The sequence below is a fragment of the Ischnura elegans genome, chromosome 7, assembly GCF_921293095.1.
Source record: "Ischnura elegans chromosome 7, ioIscEleg1.1, whole genome shotgun sequence".
Lineage (NCBI taxonomy): Eukaryota > Metazoa > Arthropoda > Insecta > Odonata > Coenagrionidae > Ischnura > Ischnura elegans.
Genome location: NC_060252.1, coordinates 47,226,573 through 47,241,201, shown reverse-complemented (window position 1 = coordinate 47,241,201; position 14,629 = coordinate 47,226,573). Strand labels below are relative to the sequence as shown.

The 14,629-nt window shown below is 38.1% G+C and overlaps 1 protein-coding gene across 4 annotated transcripts in view; it reads right to left on the bottom strand.

Annotated features, from left to right (window-relative positions):
• LOC124162275 overlaps positions 1-14,629 on the bottom strand; it is a 452,031-nt gene that overhangs the window by 23,276 nt on the left and 414,126 nt on the right. For all 4 annotated transcript variants that reach the window (XM_046538753.1, XM_046538752.1, XM_046538755.1 and 1 more), the window contains one exon: positions 2,621-2,996. In XM_046538753.1, the coding sequence (XP_046394709.1) occupies positions 2,621-2,996 (376 nt within the window). The remainder of the gene's footprint in view (positions 1-2,620; positions 2,997-14,629) is intronic.

Genomic DNA, 14,629 nt, shown 5'->3' with positions numbered 1-14,629 from the left:
TTATGGCAATTTCAGCAGAAACAAATTTGTCTTTAGCTTCTAGCATCACATTTATGGCATTAATAGCCTTTGTAATAAAATAAATGGATTAAGTATGCATGCAAGTTAGTAGCAAATTATTAATATAGTCAACACTCATGCATATCATCAAAGCCCCCACTGAAGAAAATTTTTGGCTACGTGCCTGTCCTTTGCCCTTCAGCTGTGGAGGCTAGATTGTAAGCCTTCCACTCTGAGTGGGATAATTTACCAAGGAGACCAGAGCCTATTTTTTCTACCAAGAGGGGTAGAGCAGGCAAAGGACCCTTGAAATCCATTCCCAAACCTTTTCCCAAGGGTCTGCAGGGAGGACCTCACACAACAAGAGAAGTGAAATTTTAGACGATTTGGTGAAATCATTTCATGCTCCAAAATCTATTTAATAAATTTCATTCTACAAAATAACTTTTCCATAATTTTCTGTTTAATTTGATACTAAACATCAAGGAAATTGGTTGATATATGCTCACATTGTCAAAACTCTTCTATGCTTCTTATATCCCACAACCAAGAAAAAAAATTAAACTGCCCCCTTATCCTTTACCTGTTAAATTCACATGCTATTACTTAAGGCTGTTGTGAGATTTGTGCTCACCAAACAAAACCAACCTTCAAGTTGGAACACTATCAGTTAGTCTTAAAATGATTATTCTATCACTATTTTCATCTATAATTCAAGGAACTTGTTTAAACAAAGGAAAATATTTATGTATATATTGCCAGAGTAATGGAAGATGTTCAATATGTCCCATGCAAAGCTTCTTATTCCCGAGTTGCACCGTACAAATACACGAGAGGTAGTTTGCCAAAATGATATCTTTTGTAGGGAGGGCATGATTGCCCATTATTTTCAATCCCTGTCCCAATCACTTCAACTGTAGATGGAGAATCAAAGGAAATCCTAAGGACGAATTGAGAATAGGGTGAGATAAATTGATAATGCAATATGAAAGCAAATCATAAATGACTATATTTTTGAACTGAAATTAAAAACAAACAACCTTGGTAACTTTTCACTGAAAATTTTTATTGGTACGATGCGTTTCAACGCTGAGGCATCATTTTAAAGTACAGTCTCAGCATTGAAATGTGTGGCACCAATTCAAAATTTCCAGTGAAAAGTTTACAAGGTTGTTTATTTTTCATTTCAACATGCATTTCCACTAAGTTAAAACTGAATCGATTGATTTCAATTTTTATCTTTTCAACTCAAATTTAAAACTCATTCAGGAACTAAATTTTTTAAGCAGTTTGACAATCACCATTTGGAATCAAATGTTAAAGCAGCCTAATACATTCTTTGGCATGGGTTCAGCACTACAGCATGCAATCCTATGAACTTATCTGCATATGAGTGTGTATAACGTACAGGATAGCATTTAAATATAACAGATGACACTTTTCCACAAATATTTACTGCTGTGCAATGCATTTCAACTTTCAAATCATTATCAAGTATGCTGTCCATGTAAAAATTACTAAAATTACACGATACTCTTGATAGTGACGTAAAAGTCGAAATGCGTTGTGCAGCAGTAAAAATTGGTAGGAAAAAATACCAGAAAAAATATTTGTGAAAAAGTAGCATCAGTTTGACTTACATCATTATATATTACCACTATATAATGCCTAATACAGTAAATTTTACAGGATAACACCAATATTTCATCTATCAGTGACTACTAAGATGGTCCTGAGGATGCGAATATCACATTTTTTGGGACTCACATACTCAATCTTTCTACATGAAGTTTGGCTTGGATATGTGATGATAAAGCTCAATTCCAAACTAAGCCACAAGCATGTACTTTCACTTATTCAGGGTAAAGGAGGGGCAGTCCCTTCCCCTTGACCACCTTTTACTTCAAGGATACTGTATTTTCTGAAAGAAGTTTTCAAAGGCTTCACCCCACGGTTTGACTCAATCGTCCTATTGGTGCTGGCAATGGATACGAAACCCTAGGGCGGGCTCGCAGGGTTACAACCTGGGACGAGGTCTCAAGCTATAAGCTTATCACCTCTGCACCGCAGGAGGGGGGAGGACAGGAAGGAGGCACCGCCGCAATAGGAGCCCGATGGCGCCTCCTGGGGCAGGAAAGGGAAGGAAGGGAGGGGACGAGGAATTCCGCACCGTCACAGAGGCGGGCGGGTCCTACCATCAGGGAAACCAGGCATCAGCCATTGCTATTCTAACAACTTTGGAGGATTATCCTACGAGGAAGAATGATCCAACGATCAAATCGTTAGATTATTGGTGCTGGCAGCGAATGCTGAAGATCAAAAGGACGGATAGGTGAAAATAGGAAAATGGATCACCATACGCCGGAGAAGGACCAGGTAGATAAGTTATACTGTAAGACAGCAATTACGAGAGGAATATAATGGAGGTAAAAGTTCCCCCAAGGTATACCCACAGATAAGTACGTAGTTGGGATTGAATACGACGGATATAGGTAAAAAGAACATCAAGGGACTAAAGTCACAAGTTTGGGGAAAGGAAGGTTGCAGTATACCAACCATAGGATTGCAGTACTAAATATGCATGTATTACGCATGCCTGCATCACTTTTCGCCGCCTTACCTCTGTAGCTGTCTCTCCGTGACCCTCTCCGTTGTTTGATCGGGGCTCTGTCGGCTCCTCTTCCGCCGGCTGGGCCTCAGGGCGGCCGGGAAAACGTGTCTCTCGATCTGGAAGCGCGGGTCGGGCAGCCAGCAGGGGGGCGCGGGAGGCGGGAGTCGGATGAGGCGGGAGGCGAGGCGCGGGTGCCGGGGCAGCACCCGGCTCGCCACCAGCTGCCTCAGCGCGCCCACTTCCAGCCCCGAGTCGAACACCAGCACGGCGTGCAGCACGGAACGGCGCCACGTGGGGCCCAGCCAGCGGGCGTCGTTGCCTCGCACCGGTTCCGGACGATCACCCGACCACGAGCGCGACCCGGTGCCGCCCTCCGTGGAACCTCCTGTTGCAGGGGGAAGAAAATTCAACCACTGTAGTGCCGATGATTTGATTCACATGGAGTTAAGCAAACTAATCTTTAAACTCATAGTTATATTAATTTTGCAAGGTCAAAGTCCTAAGAAGAGTAGTAGAGAAGAGAAGCCTACCAAAACTTTTGAAATGAAAGGTAGACGCACTTTTCCACAATAAATAAATAAGTACGACACGTTTCGGCACACAGAGCCATTATCTGTACCAGTACCAGTCTTTGTCTTTATGTACCAGTCTTTATCTGTATCAGTTTTTGTGTTCCCTTCCGTTGAGGTATCTATATATTTATAAGGTCCTTCGATGTTTTTATGCTAGAAGTGGTAACTCTAAAATATTTCAGTCCCTATCTTCTCCCTTTACCCTGCGTAAAAGAAATGTGCCCTTACCACAACCAAATTTGACTTTGTTTAAAAGATGTTTTTTATATGTAGGACCTAAGGTATTTAATTTTTTACCCCAGTCACGCTTTATTTCTAAATTTTTTGAAAAAGTTTTTGCATACTCTTGGCTTCTTACTAAAGAAAGTGCAGAACAAGTATTGTTATAAAATATTGATGAAAATGCATTATGAATACTATTTTCGTAGTTATTTTTCATTTACGCGCTTAATTTGTTAACATTTGTTAACATAGATTACCAAGGTACGTTAATATCAAGAAAATTTGGCTCATTCTTTACTATGTACTACCCTTATTCTAGTTACCTATGACATTTTAACGCTATATCAAGTTATGCCAAGTTAAGTTATTGTGAACGGATGTTACTTTCTAACTCAATTCCACAGAACCACTGAATTAGTTACGCCATTTTAAGGTTACGTCAAGTTATGTCAAGTTAAGTTATTGTGAACACAGCTTAGTTTCTTAATTGACTCGACGTAGGTTTTCGTGAGCTTAAATTAGAAAAAAACCTTCTGCGGAGAAAATTGAGGTAGGACCTCTCAGAGACGGATCCACTTATTGATAGAATGCTAAATAAATCAGGTTGTTCCCTAACTGACGCTGGAATTGATGTTTTGCGTGCAGCAAAGCACGAATGGAACGGTTGAACAGATTGGAGGAGAAATTGTAGGGGTCACCGATTATAGGTCGTAACGGAGATATTCGGTCGGGATATACGGTGGCATTGGGAAGGGAAGCAGACATCGGCGGGAGTAGGGAGAGCGAGGTCAAGACGCCGGAACGATGTAAAAATATCAAACCGTCTCGATTTTATTCGCTACGGTTAGGGTTATTTTTAAGAATTCTCGACATTTTGGATCTTTATGATATCAAACTGGGACATTCATTCCGATTCTTCTGTCGTTCATGGTTAGTCACGGTTAGTCCATAAGAAGTTTATAAAACAACCGCAGCAGGAGAGGCAAATTTTTTCCCTAATTGAAGTTTAACTCTTGCTTGCGACCACTAAAAGCAACCTCAGAGCTAATAATTACAAGAGCGAGCATAGGCTTATGTGTCTTAATAAGACACTGTTTGATGCCAAGATTGAAGTGACAAAAACCTAAAACACGCGATGAATTGTAAGGGTCTGATTGACTGATAACGTTGTTGGTGTTCTTTTCATATTGTTTACTTAGATAAACATTTTTATTCCATTAAATTTCATGCTCAATTAATTATTAACTTAATGCAATAAGAAGGAAAAGAGTCAGGACATACATTAATCTCGTTATAGGTGTTTACTTCGATGTTTCTGTTTCTCTTAGTAATACGGGCGTTGGGGCTTCAATGCGTCAAAATTTGTGTCTTATTTATATTTCCTCTGAAACCAGATATGATAACCAGAATTTAAATCCTCGACCTTCAGTTTTTTTCGCTCCTTAGTGATACTTCCATTACCTTGCCATGCGAAGATAATACAAAAATCGAGGTGAAGAGCCGATTTAAACGTTAAATTCAGTTAGAGAACAATAATATTAACCAGTATAAATGTCCTCGTTGCCGTGTTTACCAAGTAAAATTTAACTATCCTGAAAGTTTTGATGGGTAGACGCACGGCCACTGAACGAAGGGTTCCGGTTCGAATCCCGGGAGAAGCATTTAGAATGCCGAAGAATCCTGACTATACAAGGCAATGCAGGGAAAGGAACTGGTCCTCTACCCTTGATGTGTGGAAATCACGCATGCATGGCTTAGTTTGGGTTGAGACCTACCCTCATCAATCCAAAATAATTTTTAGTCTTACATGTGTTTGTACTTCTATTAATGGTTTTTGGACTTTTGGCTTAGTTTTCAGTTGGATAATTTTATTTACTTCTTATGTTAGTGAGATGTTCTAGCGGTCAACAATACGTTACCTCATGTTATACTCCGTAAACTATGAGTAATATAGCGAAGTAATAAATTTAAAGCATAATGGTTTGGATAAAACATGGGAAAAAAGTAAATATGTAGTAATACAAACTATTGAATGCTGTGTGTTCTTAAACTAAAACTTTTGACCCAAGGACCTACGGTAGTCCTGTGAATGACATAATAGTAGGCACTCCTTTTTTTACATCTATAGTTTTTAAATTCTTTTTACTAGACAGTTCATAGTCTTATACGGTAAAAAGACTCAGTATTTATTACTCTATCCGCTTTCTGCATTTTTTATGTGCCCAATATCGGAAAATACTGGCTGAGGCAACACAGACCGAAAGCCCACGTTTTGTAAAAGTCCAGTCCAGACTAATCCTCCACTGAACTGGAAAAATAAATGTTCCCATTTTCTCTCGACAAACACAACGACTTTTTTTTGGGTTAAATCTCCTCTTTTGAAAATTTTATTTCCCCCGCTATCTTCTGACTGCTCGACCGTATATCAAAGTAAACTCACGCACATCGGACCTGGGAAGCAATACTTTCCGCGGATGATTTGCCGAGTTATCAGTTGCATTGTTTTTTTCCCGTCAGAGGACGAACGTGTAACTTTCTTGCGCACTCACGGACATGCTCTAGTTCAACCGCGCTTTAAGCTTGCGCCTAATACAGCCAGTGTTTGTACTGGACACACTGAAGTTTTGTAAATCCTTCCGCTCCGGGGAAAAAAGTCGCATGCTTTCATGACCACTTTATAGATGAAACATTCTATTCAGCACGTGCCTTGTTCCACGCATGGATGTGAATTGGTGTGAAAACAATGAAACAAGACGATGATTCCTAAAAATTCATGCTCTGATGAAGTAACAAAGGGATATTAGTTTAAAGACTAAGCTTATGGAGTAAGCGGGATGACCTACTATTGAGTGCTTTGAACGAACCAAAAACTCATTGAAAAAATGCATTTTCAATTAAATGAAGCATAAAGTGTACAACCACCTATTATAATCTGCATAATGTACCCAAATGACATTTACTTTCAAAGAAATAACCTATATCAATTCGACGAAAAACTAGATTTGTTTGTTACACTCCGAAATAAATATAGACATTGAGTAATTTTCTGAGAATTGGAAAATTTACTTTCTAATATTACATTCGACTCGTATGCTTACCCTATGAATCCTTTTTGCTCAATATATTAGCCAGTCAACAAGGGGACTGCAAGCTCTAGTGGATGCGTCAGAGGAGTGTTGCAAGGCGTATGAGATGAGGATAAATCACAAAAAGACCAAGGTAATGCGGCTTTGTAAAGCTTCGCGAGCGAGGAATTAGAGACTCAAGATAAAAGTAGACGCGGAAAAATTGAGCAGGTAGAGCAACTCAATTATTTAGGCAGCACATTAAAGGAAAACGGATACAGTAGTAAAGACATCAGGAAGGGAATTGTATTGGCTAAGGAGGCGTTCGTGGGCAGGAAGGAGTACTCCATGGAAATCTACCTTTATAGGTAGAATACCATAAAAATCACTAATGTGCTACTTAAAAGAACAGGACGGTATCTATGATTTCATAGACAATAACTTATACATAAATATGTCTGTTTAGAGGCTTTGCCTTTTTCATCACCGGCGCACTCAGGTAAGTAGGACAGTTATAAATTAACCATGGTTATAAATTTAATTTCCTTCATCAGCTCTAAATACATTTTTTAATTCATCAAACATCAATTAAATATATTTTGATGGCATTAAATTTATTAGATAAAAAATTCATGTACAAGATAAAAAATAGTAGACAACTATTTTGGAAGTGAATATTAATTAAATTACCATAACCCAGATATTATTCCATTTTTTATCAAAACCAAAGTTAAAAGGCTGGCAAGCAATTCTAAATGCGAGCAAGAAATTTTGACGAAATTTCAAATACTTGTATTTATTTACTTTGGATCTCGTAAATGCAACAACTTTTTACCAATAGATAGGTGATAATGAGTAATTGCACCGGTTTTTTAGATTCACTAGATTAAAAATTACATTAAATAAGTCCTTATAATTAAAGAAAAAAATATTGTCAGCTTGTTTTTCGTGGCGCACAAAATGTAATATAAGGTAAAACTATTGTTTACCTCACCCAATATAGCAAATATTTAAACATAATTTGCGTCCTGGATAGTCCAAAATGTTTAACAAGATTAATGCCAACTGAGTTGGAGGTTAAAAAAACTACAATTTTACACCATAAAAGGAAGGTGTGGTCAAATTTTCCCTATCCATAGCACCTATCAGAAAGTGATTAGGGGTGTAAGCTGTCGGAAAGCGAGAGTGTAATATCGTGCCTAGACCTTACGTTAATGGAATTTGGAGTCTTCAAATCACGTTGCCTCCTACACTATAAGATCCTGGTGTCCTTTTTTAATGCTCACCGGCTCATGTAAGCGCATGGAATCACCAGTCAATAAATCCGCTGGAAAACATCGAACTCATTTACGATGGCCAAACTCCTTTTTACGACCACCACCTCACTATATTCAATCCTTGTCACTTCGATACCTTACGTCTGGAAAGGTTGGAAAAAGCAGAAGTTGCGATATGTAAAACAATAGAATTTCCATCATGGTTTGTGTGCAATGCATTCCCTTCGAAGAGAACGTTCGTTTTGCGCTCACTCTTGGTGCGATATCCTGAGAACCAAAGGAGCAGCAATTTTTGAAATGATATACTACAAATTTCTTACGAGCCGTTGTAAAGGCCGTTTTACACGGAATTGCGTAATCTGACGTACGTGCGAAGGCGCAATCAAAGTTGCGTCGTGTAAAGCGGTGAATTGCTAGAACACATGCGAGAATGCGTGGATGCGAGACGGCAAAATAGCCCCTATTCTAATTTCGTTCATGCATTCGCGCAATTCCACGCCATTTTAGAAATTAATGCAACTCTAACCTTCGAAATTCCGTGCCCCGTGTAAAACGGCCTTAAAAACAGAAAAGTGATAGAGTAATTCGAGAGTGGCACCATCTTCAGTGATACCCGAAAAAAAACAATATTTCAAAACTCAAAGTGCGATTTTTCACGTTTTCCCGGTATCCGATTGCAAAAATAATTTTCACGAATTATTTATAACCAAATGGAACAAATCTGAGGGATGTCTCAAAAGAATTCCGAAAATTTTTAAAATATGGACCATCCTAGGAATGCATAGAGTACGCCCCGGTCCCGTGAAAGTTCGGTTTATGTTGCTACTTTGGGCTCATTTAAATTGGCTTTCGTAAATGTCCGCATCAAGGCGATTCATTCGAAGTGTTCAGTTTTTTTTTCAGAATATTTAAATATCCAATGAGTATTCTCACCCGCGAAAATAATACTGAAAAGTTACAAATTTCATTTCGAGTACAAACTTTGGTTAACAGCCCTAATTATAGCTTATTCCCTTGCGAAATTCAGATCGATCTGCTGTCAGTAACGCGATTAGCGAATTTTGTAAGCCCATTTAAATTTACCGTTGGTGACAACAAGAGAGGAGAATTCTCTGTTGAAATGTCGTGATACTCTTTTTCTACACTTTTTTCCTCGCATCCTGGTTGTATAGGCAGCACATTCATGCCTTTCCGTGTGAGGTGTTGCATCGTAAAAAATTCGAGGATGAATGAGTACCTATGCGTGAAAACGGTGCGTGGATGGTTTTGCTGGTAGCACAAAGCCGGAAGGATCACACGGGCTAAAAACCGACGTTCCGCCGGGGATCACGTCACGTCACAAGTCACAAGCTGTAACATGCCCTCAGTGAGATGATGGGTCCCGATTTTGCTTTCTCGCTTTGTTGACGTTACAAGCGATTCTACCACGTAGACTCACAGCAGGGTTCCGTCTTTTTGGCGTCAGACGCATGACATAGTCCATCTTACGCCATTGTCCAGTCTCACCACACGCGTACTGCTCATACATGCATTATACATTTACAAAAAGAGAATTTATCTGTCTCTGATACAATTATAATAGAAGAAATATTTACTGTTTCTTATAAAATAGAATTTCAATTTATTATTTTTAATCACCAGCTATTTTTCTTTGAAAAGAATTTTTATCTTTGAATTTGGCAGGAAATTAAATTTGATAACGAGTAATGAGAAATTAAATTCATTTTTTAACGTGTTTGGTTGTTAAAGCGGTAAAAGAAAACATAAAATTCATTTAGAAAAGAAGAATAACGGAGAGGTAAATGAGCAATATAGGTTTTATAGGTGAGAAAGGCAAACGTCTGATAGAAATATAAGGATGAAATAAGGGGTGTGGATGGAGCGATAATGTTAGGCGAGAGAAGGAAGGGAGAGGGTGTAACATAACGCTGGCCTCGCCATTTTTCTTTTACCACCTCATCGTTTATAATAGCAATAAGGGATCCACCATACTGAGAATTTTTAGAATAAACAATAGACCTAAGGAGTGGAAGCCGAGCGCGAGGGGCATTGTAGATCAAACCGTCGGAGTGCAAAGTGGACGTGCAAAAGTGAAAAGAGTGGACGTGCAAAGAGAGAGCACGCAAGTTTTTGGTAGAGGGAAGTTCCAGAGTGTGGCATTGTGCGAGACATAGCCCACGTAGGAAAGTAGAATTGACAAAGGAGCTGGAATTAAGGAGAGGAACGGGAGATTTTACAACAGGACGAGACCCAAAAACTGAAGGCCCGCCAAGGACGAACACCACGCAGGCTGAGAGGATTTTCCAGACCACAGAGGGACGAACCAACCTACGTCGTCGAATAATTATGTTTTAACTATAAACTTTTACTTTCATACAAGATACAAGAAGCCATAGGGCGAGGGGTTTTAAATGGTCCAGAATTAAGTTTGTGACTAATATCCCTTTGCATCAAGTAATGGATTTGGTGAAAAGTTTAAGTGATGAAGTGTGGCAAATAATTAATAAGACAATATACTTAAAAGAAGGAATAATTATTCATAAACCAACCAATTTATGTCTAAATTAGAATATACAGTTGGTCATGACCTAAGGGTATAAGGAATTATTATGATTATTTAAATTGTCTGTCAATTTATTATTTCACTTTAAGTAAATTGCAAACGTATCTCTAGACCTGCAATGGTTCATGTATTTTCTTTTCCGACGAGCAAGCCGGGGAAAAGTAATTAAAATATAAGGTAAGAGAAGATATCGCAATCTTGATTTTTTTCCACGTAATAGAATCGAAAGTTTTTCATGTTAGATGTTTTTCCACAACGTGAGGCATAATACCAAGTAGAAACAAAAAAAAAATTCTTGTTACATTTTTGGCGCCCAACGTGGGGCATTTCGCGTATTAATTTGTAATAATACATTTTTAATGAATTTGAACGTGGAAGGTGGATAGACCGGAATGGTTGTGTAATGCTCATTGTTAATTCCCTTTAAACAATAGCAAACCTTTAGAATGAAATACATGGGTAAATATTGTTCACACGCATTATCACAGGCAATGCAAGCTCCAGGTTACGTACATAGCCCTCCAATTCTCACGAAACGGTAGCAAATATTTGCAATTCCATGAACTCAGAATGACCCAGAACTCTCATGACGTCATCAACTCATGAAAAGTAGGCCACAAATTTTTTGGTCCCTTAATTTGAACAAACGAGAAAATGGTTAAAAGGGAAAGTTTATGTTTTTAATTGTAACATACCTTTTCCTTCCGTCAACCGAATTCTTTTCGGATACGGTGTTAGGGAAATATTCCATTTGGCAGCCATCCCTTCTCTCCCGAAGTAATCCCTTCCACTCTAAGTAAGGTCCGAATTAAATTGTATCGAGCTACCAGTCTTTCTTCAAATCACACGATTTGTTGGTCTCCCTTAAAACGGATACATTTGCCTAACGAAAATCTGGTGCATAACTCTGGCTTTTGCGATTTATCGCCATGTAATGCAGGGTTATCATAAAAAGTGCGGATTCCACCATGCTTTAAATGAAAATAGAATTACCTACATTATATGCTTTTTTAGTTTTCTAATTCGTTGTCTCTAACAGTTTTTTCACACTATAAATGTCAGTATGTGCGCCCTGAGTCGCTCAAAAAATGTCCAAACTATTCTGAACTTTTGTTCTAATTGTTTGCTTGGTGTTAAGCATAAAATTAAACAGAAAAATGAAACAATTAACAAATAAAAGACTACTTTCATAAATCAATGCCTTGGGTCCAAGTAAAGTACCTCATCATCTGGCCCCGATTAGCAGATCATACGGGGTGGACCGATATCATATGAGGGGCGGCAGATGGCATTTAATGGGTCATATCCCCGGTCACTCGTCATCGAAGCCTTGATGCACCTTTCCGAATCTTATAATGGCTTCAGACTGAGGCGGGACAAATGAGGTTACCCGCTGTCCACACGATGCGTGAGTAAAGACTAATGGCCATAAAAGGTTAGAGAGTAATGGAGAATACGTATATAATAAAAAATGAGGAGGATTGGAGAACGAACCAATTGGCAGATTTAAGAGCACAAAGGTTCGTACGTTCATTTAATTCATTCCTCACAAGCCGACTAACTTATTTTCCATCGCGCTAATAACGTCAGCTTTTATTCAACTTTGAAGACCATCTGGCCAACCAATCAAAGAAATCTACCGTTTCAGACAGATTTTCATGAAATGGGTATAATTACTTCTACTCTATGACGTCAGAAACTCATTAGCTCCACCATATTTTTCTTTTTTCTGACCGGCTTTTCTAACACTATTCACCGCTCATTCAATGCATTTTACACGAGATGAATTTAATAGGTGCTTGTAGGGATTCAATGATGCTAAAAAAAAATTACTGAGAAAAATTACAATATGCTCGATAAAGACATCGGTTGCTCCCTTACATCACAATAGACTTCTCAGAGACTGGAGAATGAAGCGACGCGAGAATTTATTAGGTGAGGACTTTACTCAGATCCCTCGTTTTCCAATTTTCGCGGAGCGAACGGCAAACTGGATTTTTTTATCTCATCTTATATCTCGTCGGAGAAACAAATTGTCGAAAGAAGACGAAGTTTGAGATGTGAAAGTCTCTTGAATAGGCCATGGGTAAACCTGAATTCTGAATGATCTTAGGGAGAAGTGCATGTTGTGAAGTCAGAATAGCAATATATCAAGTAAATGTATCTCTTTGCCTTTAGCTGATGATTCTTTTCCAAAATTTAACGTTGTTAAGTTTTAAGTTACATTTTTGTCGGACTATTTACTGCAGAATTAGAAAAAAGAAGACTAATATGTGCTGCGGTTTTCTTTCTCCAAACAGTCAGACTTGTGATCGAATTATACATTTAGTCGTAAAAATTGCAATTCACTAGGTATATTGATGTATAGATGTAAATATTTGTCATAATCAATATCTCCCCTAAAATATAGTCACATTGACCAAAAAGGGCGGCTTCACAATTTTTACCAAATCCGATGGATACATTCGGAAACGAACCGATTTTGAAGTAAATCACATTCGTAATATGTCGGAAAGAGTTAACATGTATTGCAGTTAATTAAAATCTGCTCCGAAATATAAATAGCGAAGCTAGCCACCCTATAGACCTGATCCTTCACATAAAGGTACTCCCTTACCAAAAAAATATTTCGCAATAAAGTTGAAGACATAATAGTTACACGACGTCAAGGGCAAAAGACAAGCTCGATAATGGAGGAAAATATGAGAGTTGAAGTCATTTAGACGGTTTGAATAGAGTGGGGAGAAATAAGGGCTTCTAAAATTCTTGAGAATAAGACGGAGCAACTAAATCGGCCGTATCATAAGGCAAGATGGCCTGATCAAAACAATCGTTGAAGCACAGGTAAAAGCTTTCCTTCAATCTGTGCTGAGGCTGAGAAAGGCCTTGGATAAGATATATATAGAAGGTAAAGAAGGGTGTAAAGTAGAAGAATTCTGTAAGTGTGCAAAAGTTAGCTGATATGAGAGTTGAAAGGAGAGGAATGATAATAAAGATATTGATTTCGATACCCAAAAATGACACCAAAATAGATACAAAATCAGTGAGATTTGGCACCCCAGAAGATACAACCTTGTTAGGGGTAAACATTCAATGAAAATAAGGCAATGATCGGCAGTGCATTTTACAAATAAGGTTTAAACAAAAGTGGCTCATCCATGACTCATCATTGTAAAATGTTCCCGAATATTATGAATAAGAGCATATGAAGGAATCCATAGCAAAATATTACAAGAGTACAATAATAGAAAATTATTGTTGACAAAATTATAACCAATTTTACTCGTAGGAAAGTAAAAGAATATAAGCAATTGACATAATCAATGAAACCCTTGTCTTAAGGAAAGTCAAGTAATGGTTTCAAATAGAAATTCAGTGAAGTTGAATGAATTCAAATTAATTAGTCCAAAGTCAAAAATATATCTTCTATCTTCGGATTGCTGAATTAATGATGGTGAAGAGAATCCATACTGTTGTCATACAAATTGCAGTAAAAAACATAGAGGAGCTTTATTTCCTTGTCGTCATAGTGTCCGAGTTCCCCGGCAGTGATAGAATGAATGATGAATGGTTGAGGTGCGAATTAAAAAAGAGAACGAGGAAGTAGACGAGACCGTGTGGGAAAAGAAAATTCGGAAAAATCGAGCAAAGAATACTGAGAAGGGATTAGGGAAACGCTCTGATTCATAAACCCTTGAGAGAGTCGCACTTGTGGGACTTCTACAAAACCTACCTGAGATACATGACCTAAACCTTTCCAACAGGCATTTAGCCCCATTCCCTTGAGTGAATCCCGTCACGGACTTAACTCCGTCTCCTACTGACCTACTCACGTTGAAATGTGCCCATTTCATTTTGCCGGAAAGAGCGCAATTTCTTTTGAGCTTAAATGCACACATAACGGTATATATAGGTATTAATTCCAAAATATTTACATATAATTTAACTATATTTTTAACAATTATGAGTCACAGTTATATTATAATTGTATAGTAAAACGGAATGGCTAAGCCATTTCTGACCCTTGAAAATAAATTTGCCTAAAAGTAAGCTTTTTTCGCAAATAAGGCCTCATTTAAAGGCTAAATCTCAATAAGACAAATTAATGACAAATGAAAGTGGCGGATGAGAGTATTTTAAGCGTGATCTAAGGCTTATCGATGAAAACCGTTAAGCCCTTAATCGTAATGTAAACCGTTGCATAAGTGTCATACTGATCAATTTACCAATTCAAATCAAAATTTTAGTCAGCAGGAGTGCCCACCATCTCCTTGCCTCAACTGCCCCATTACCACTAACCCTCATATCCCCAAAATAGA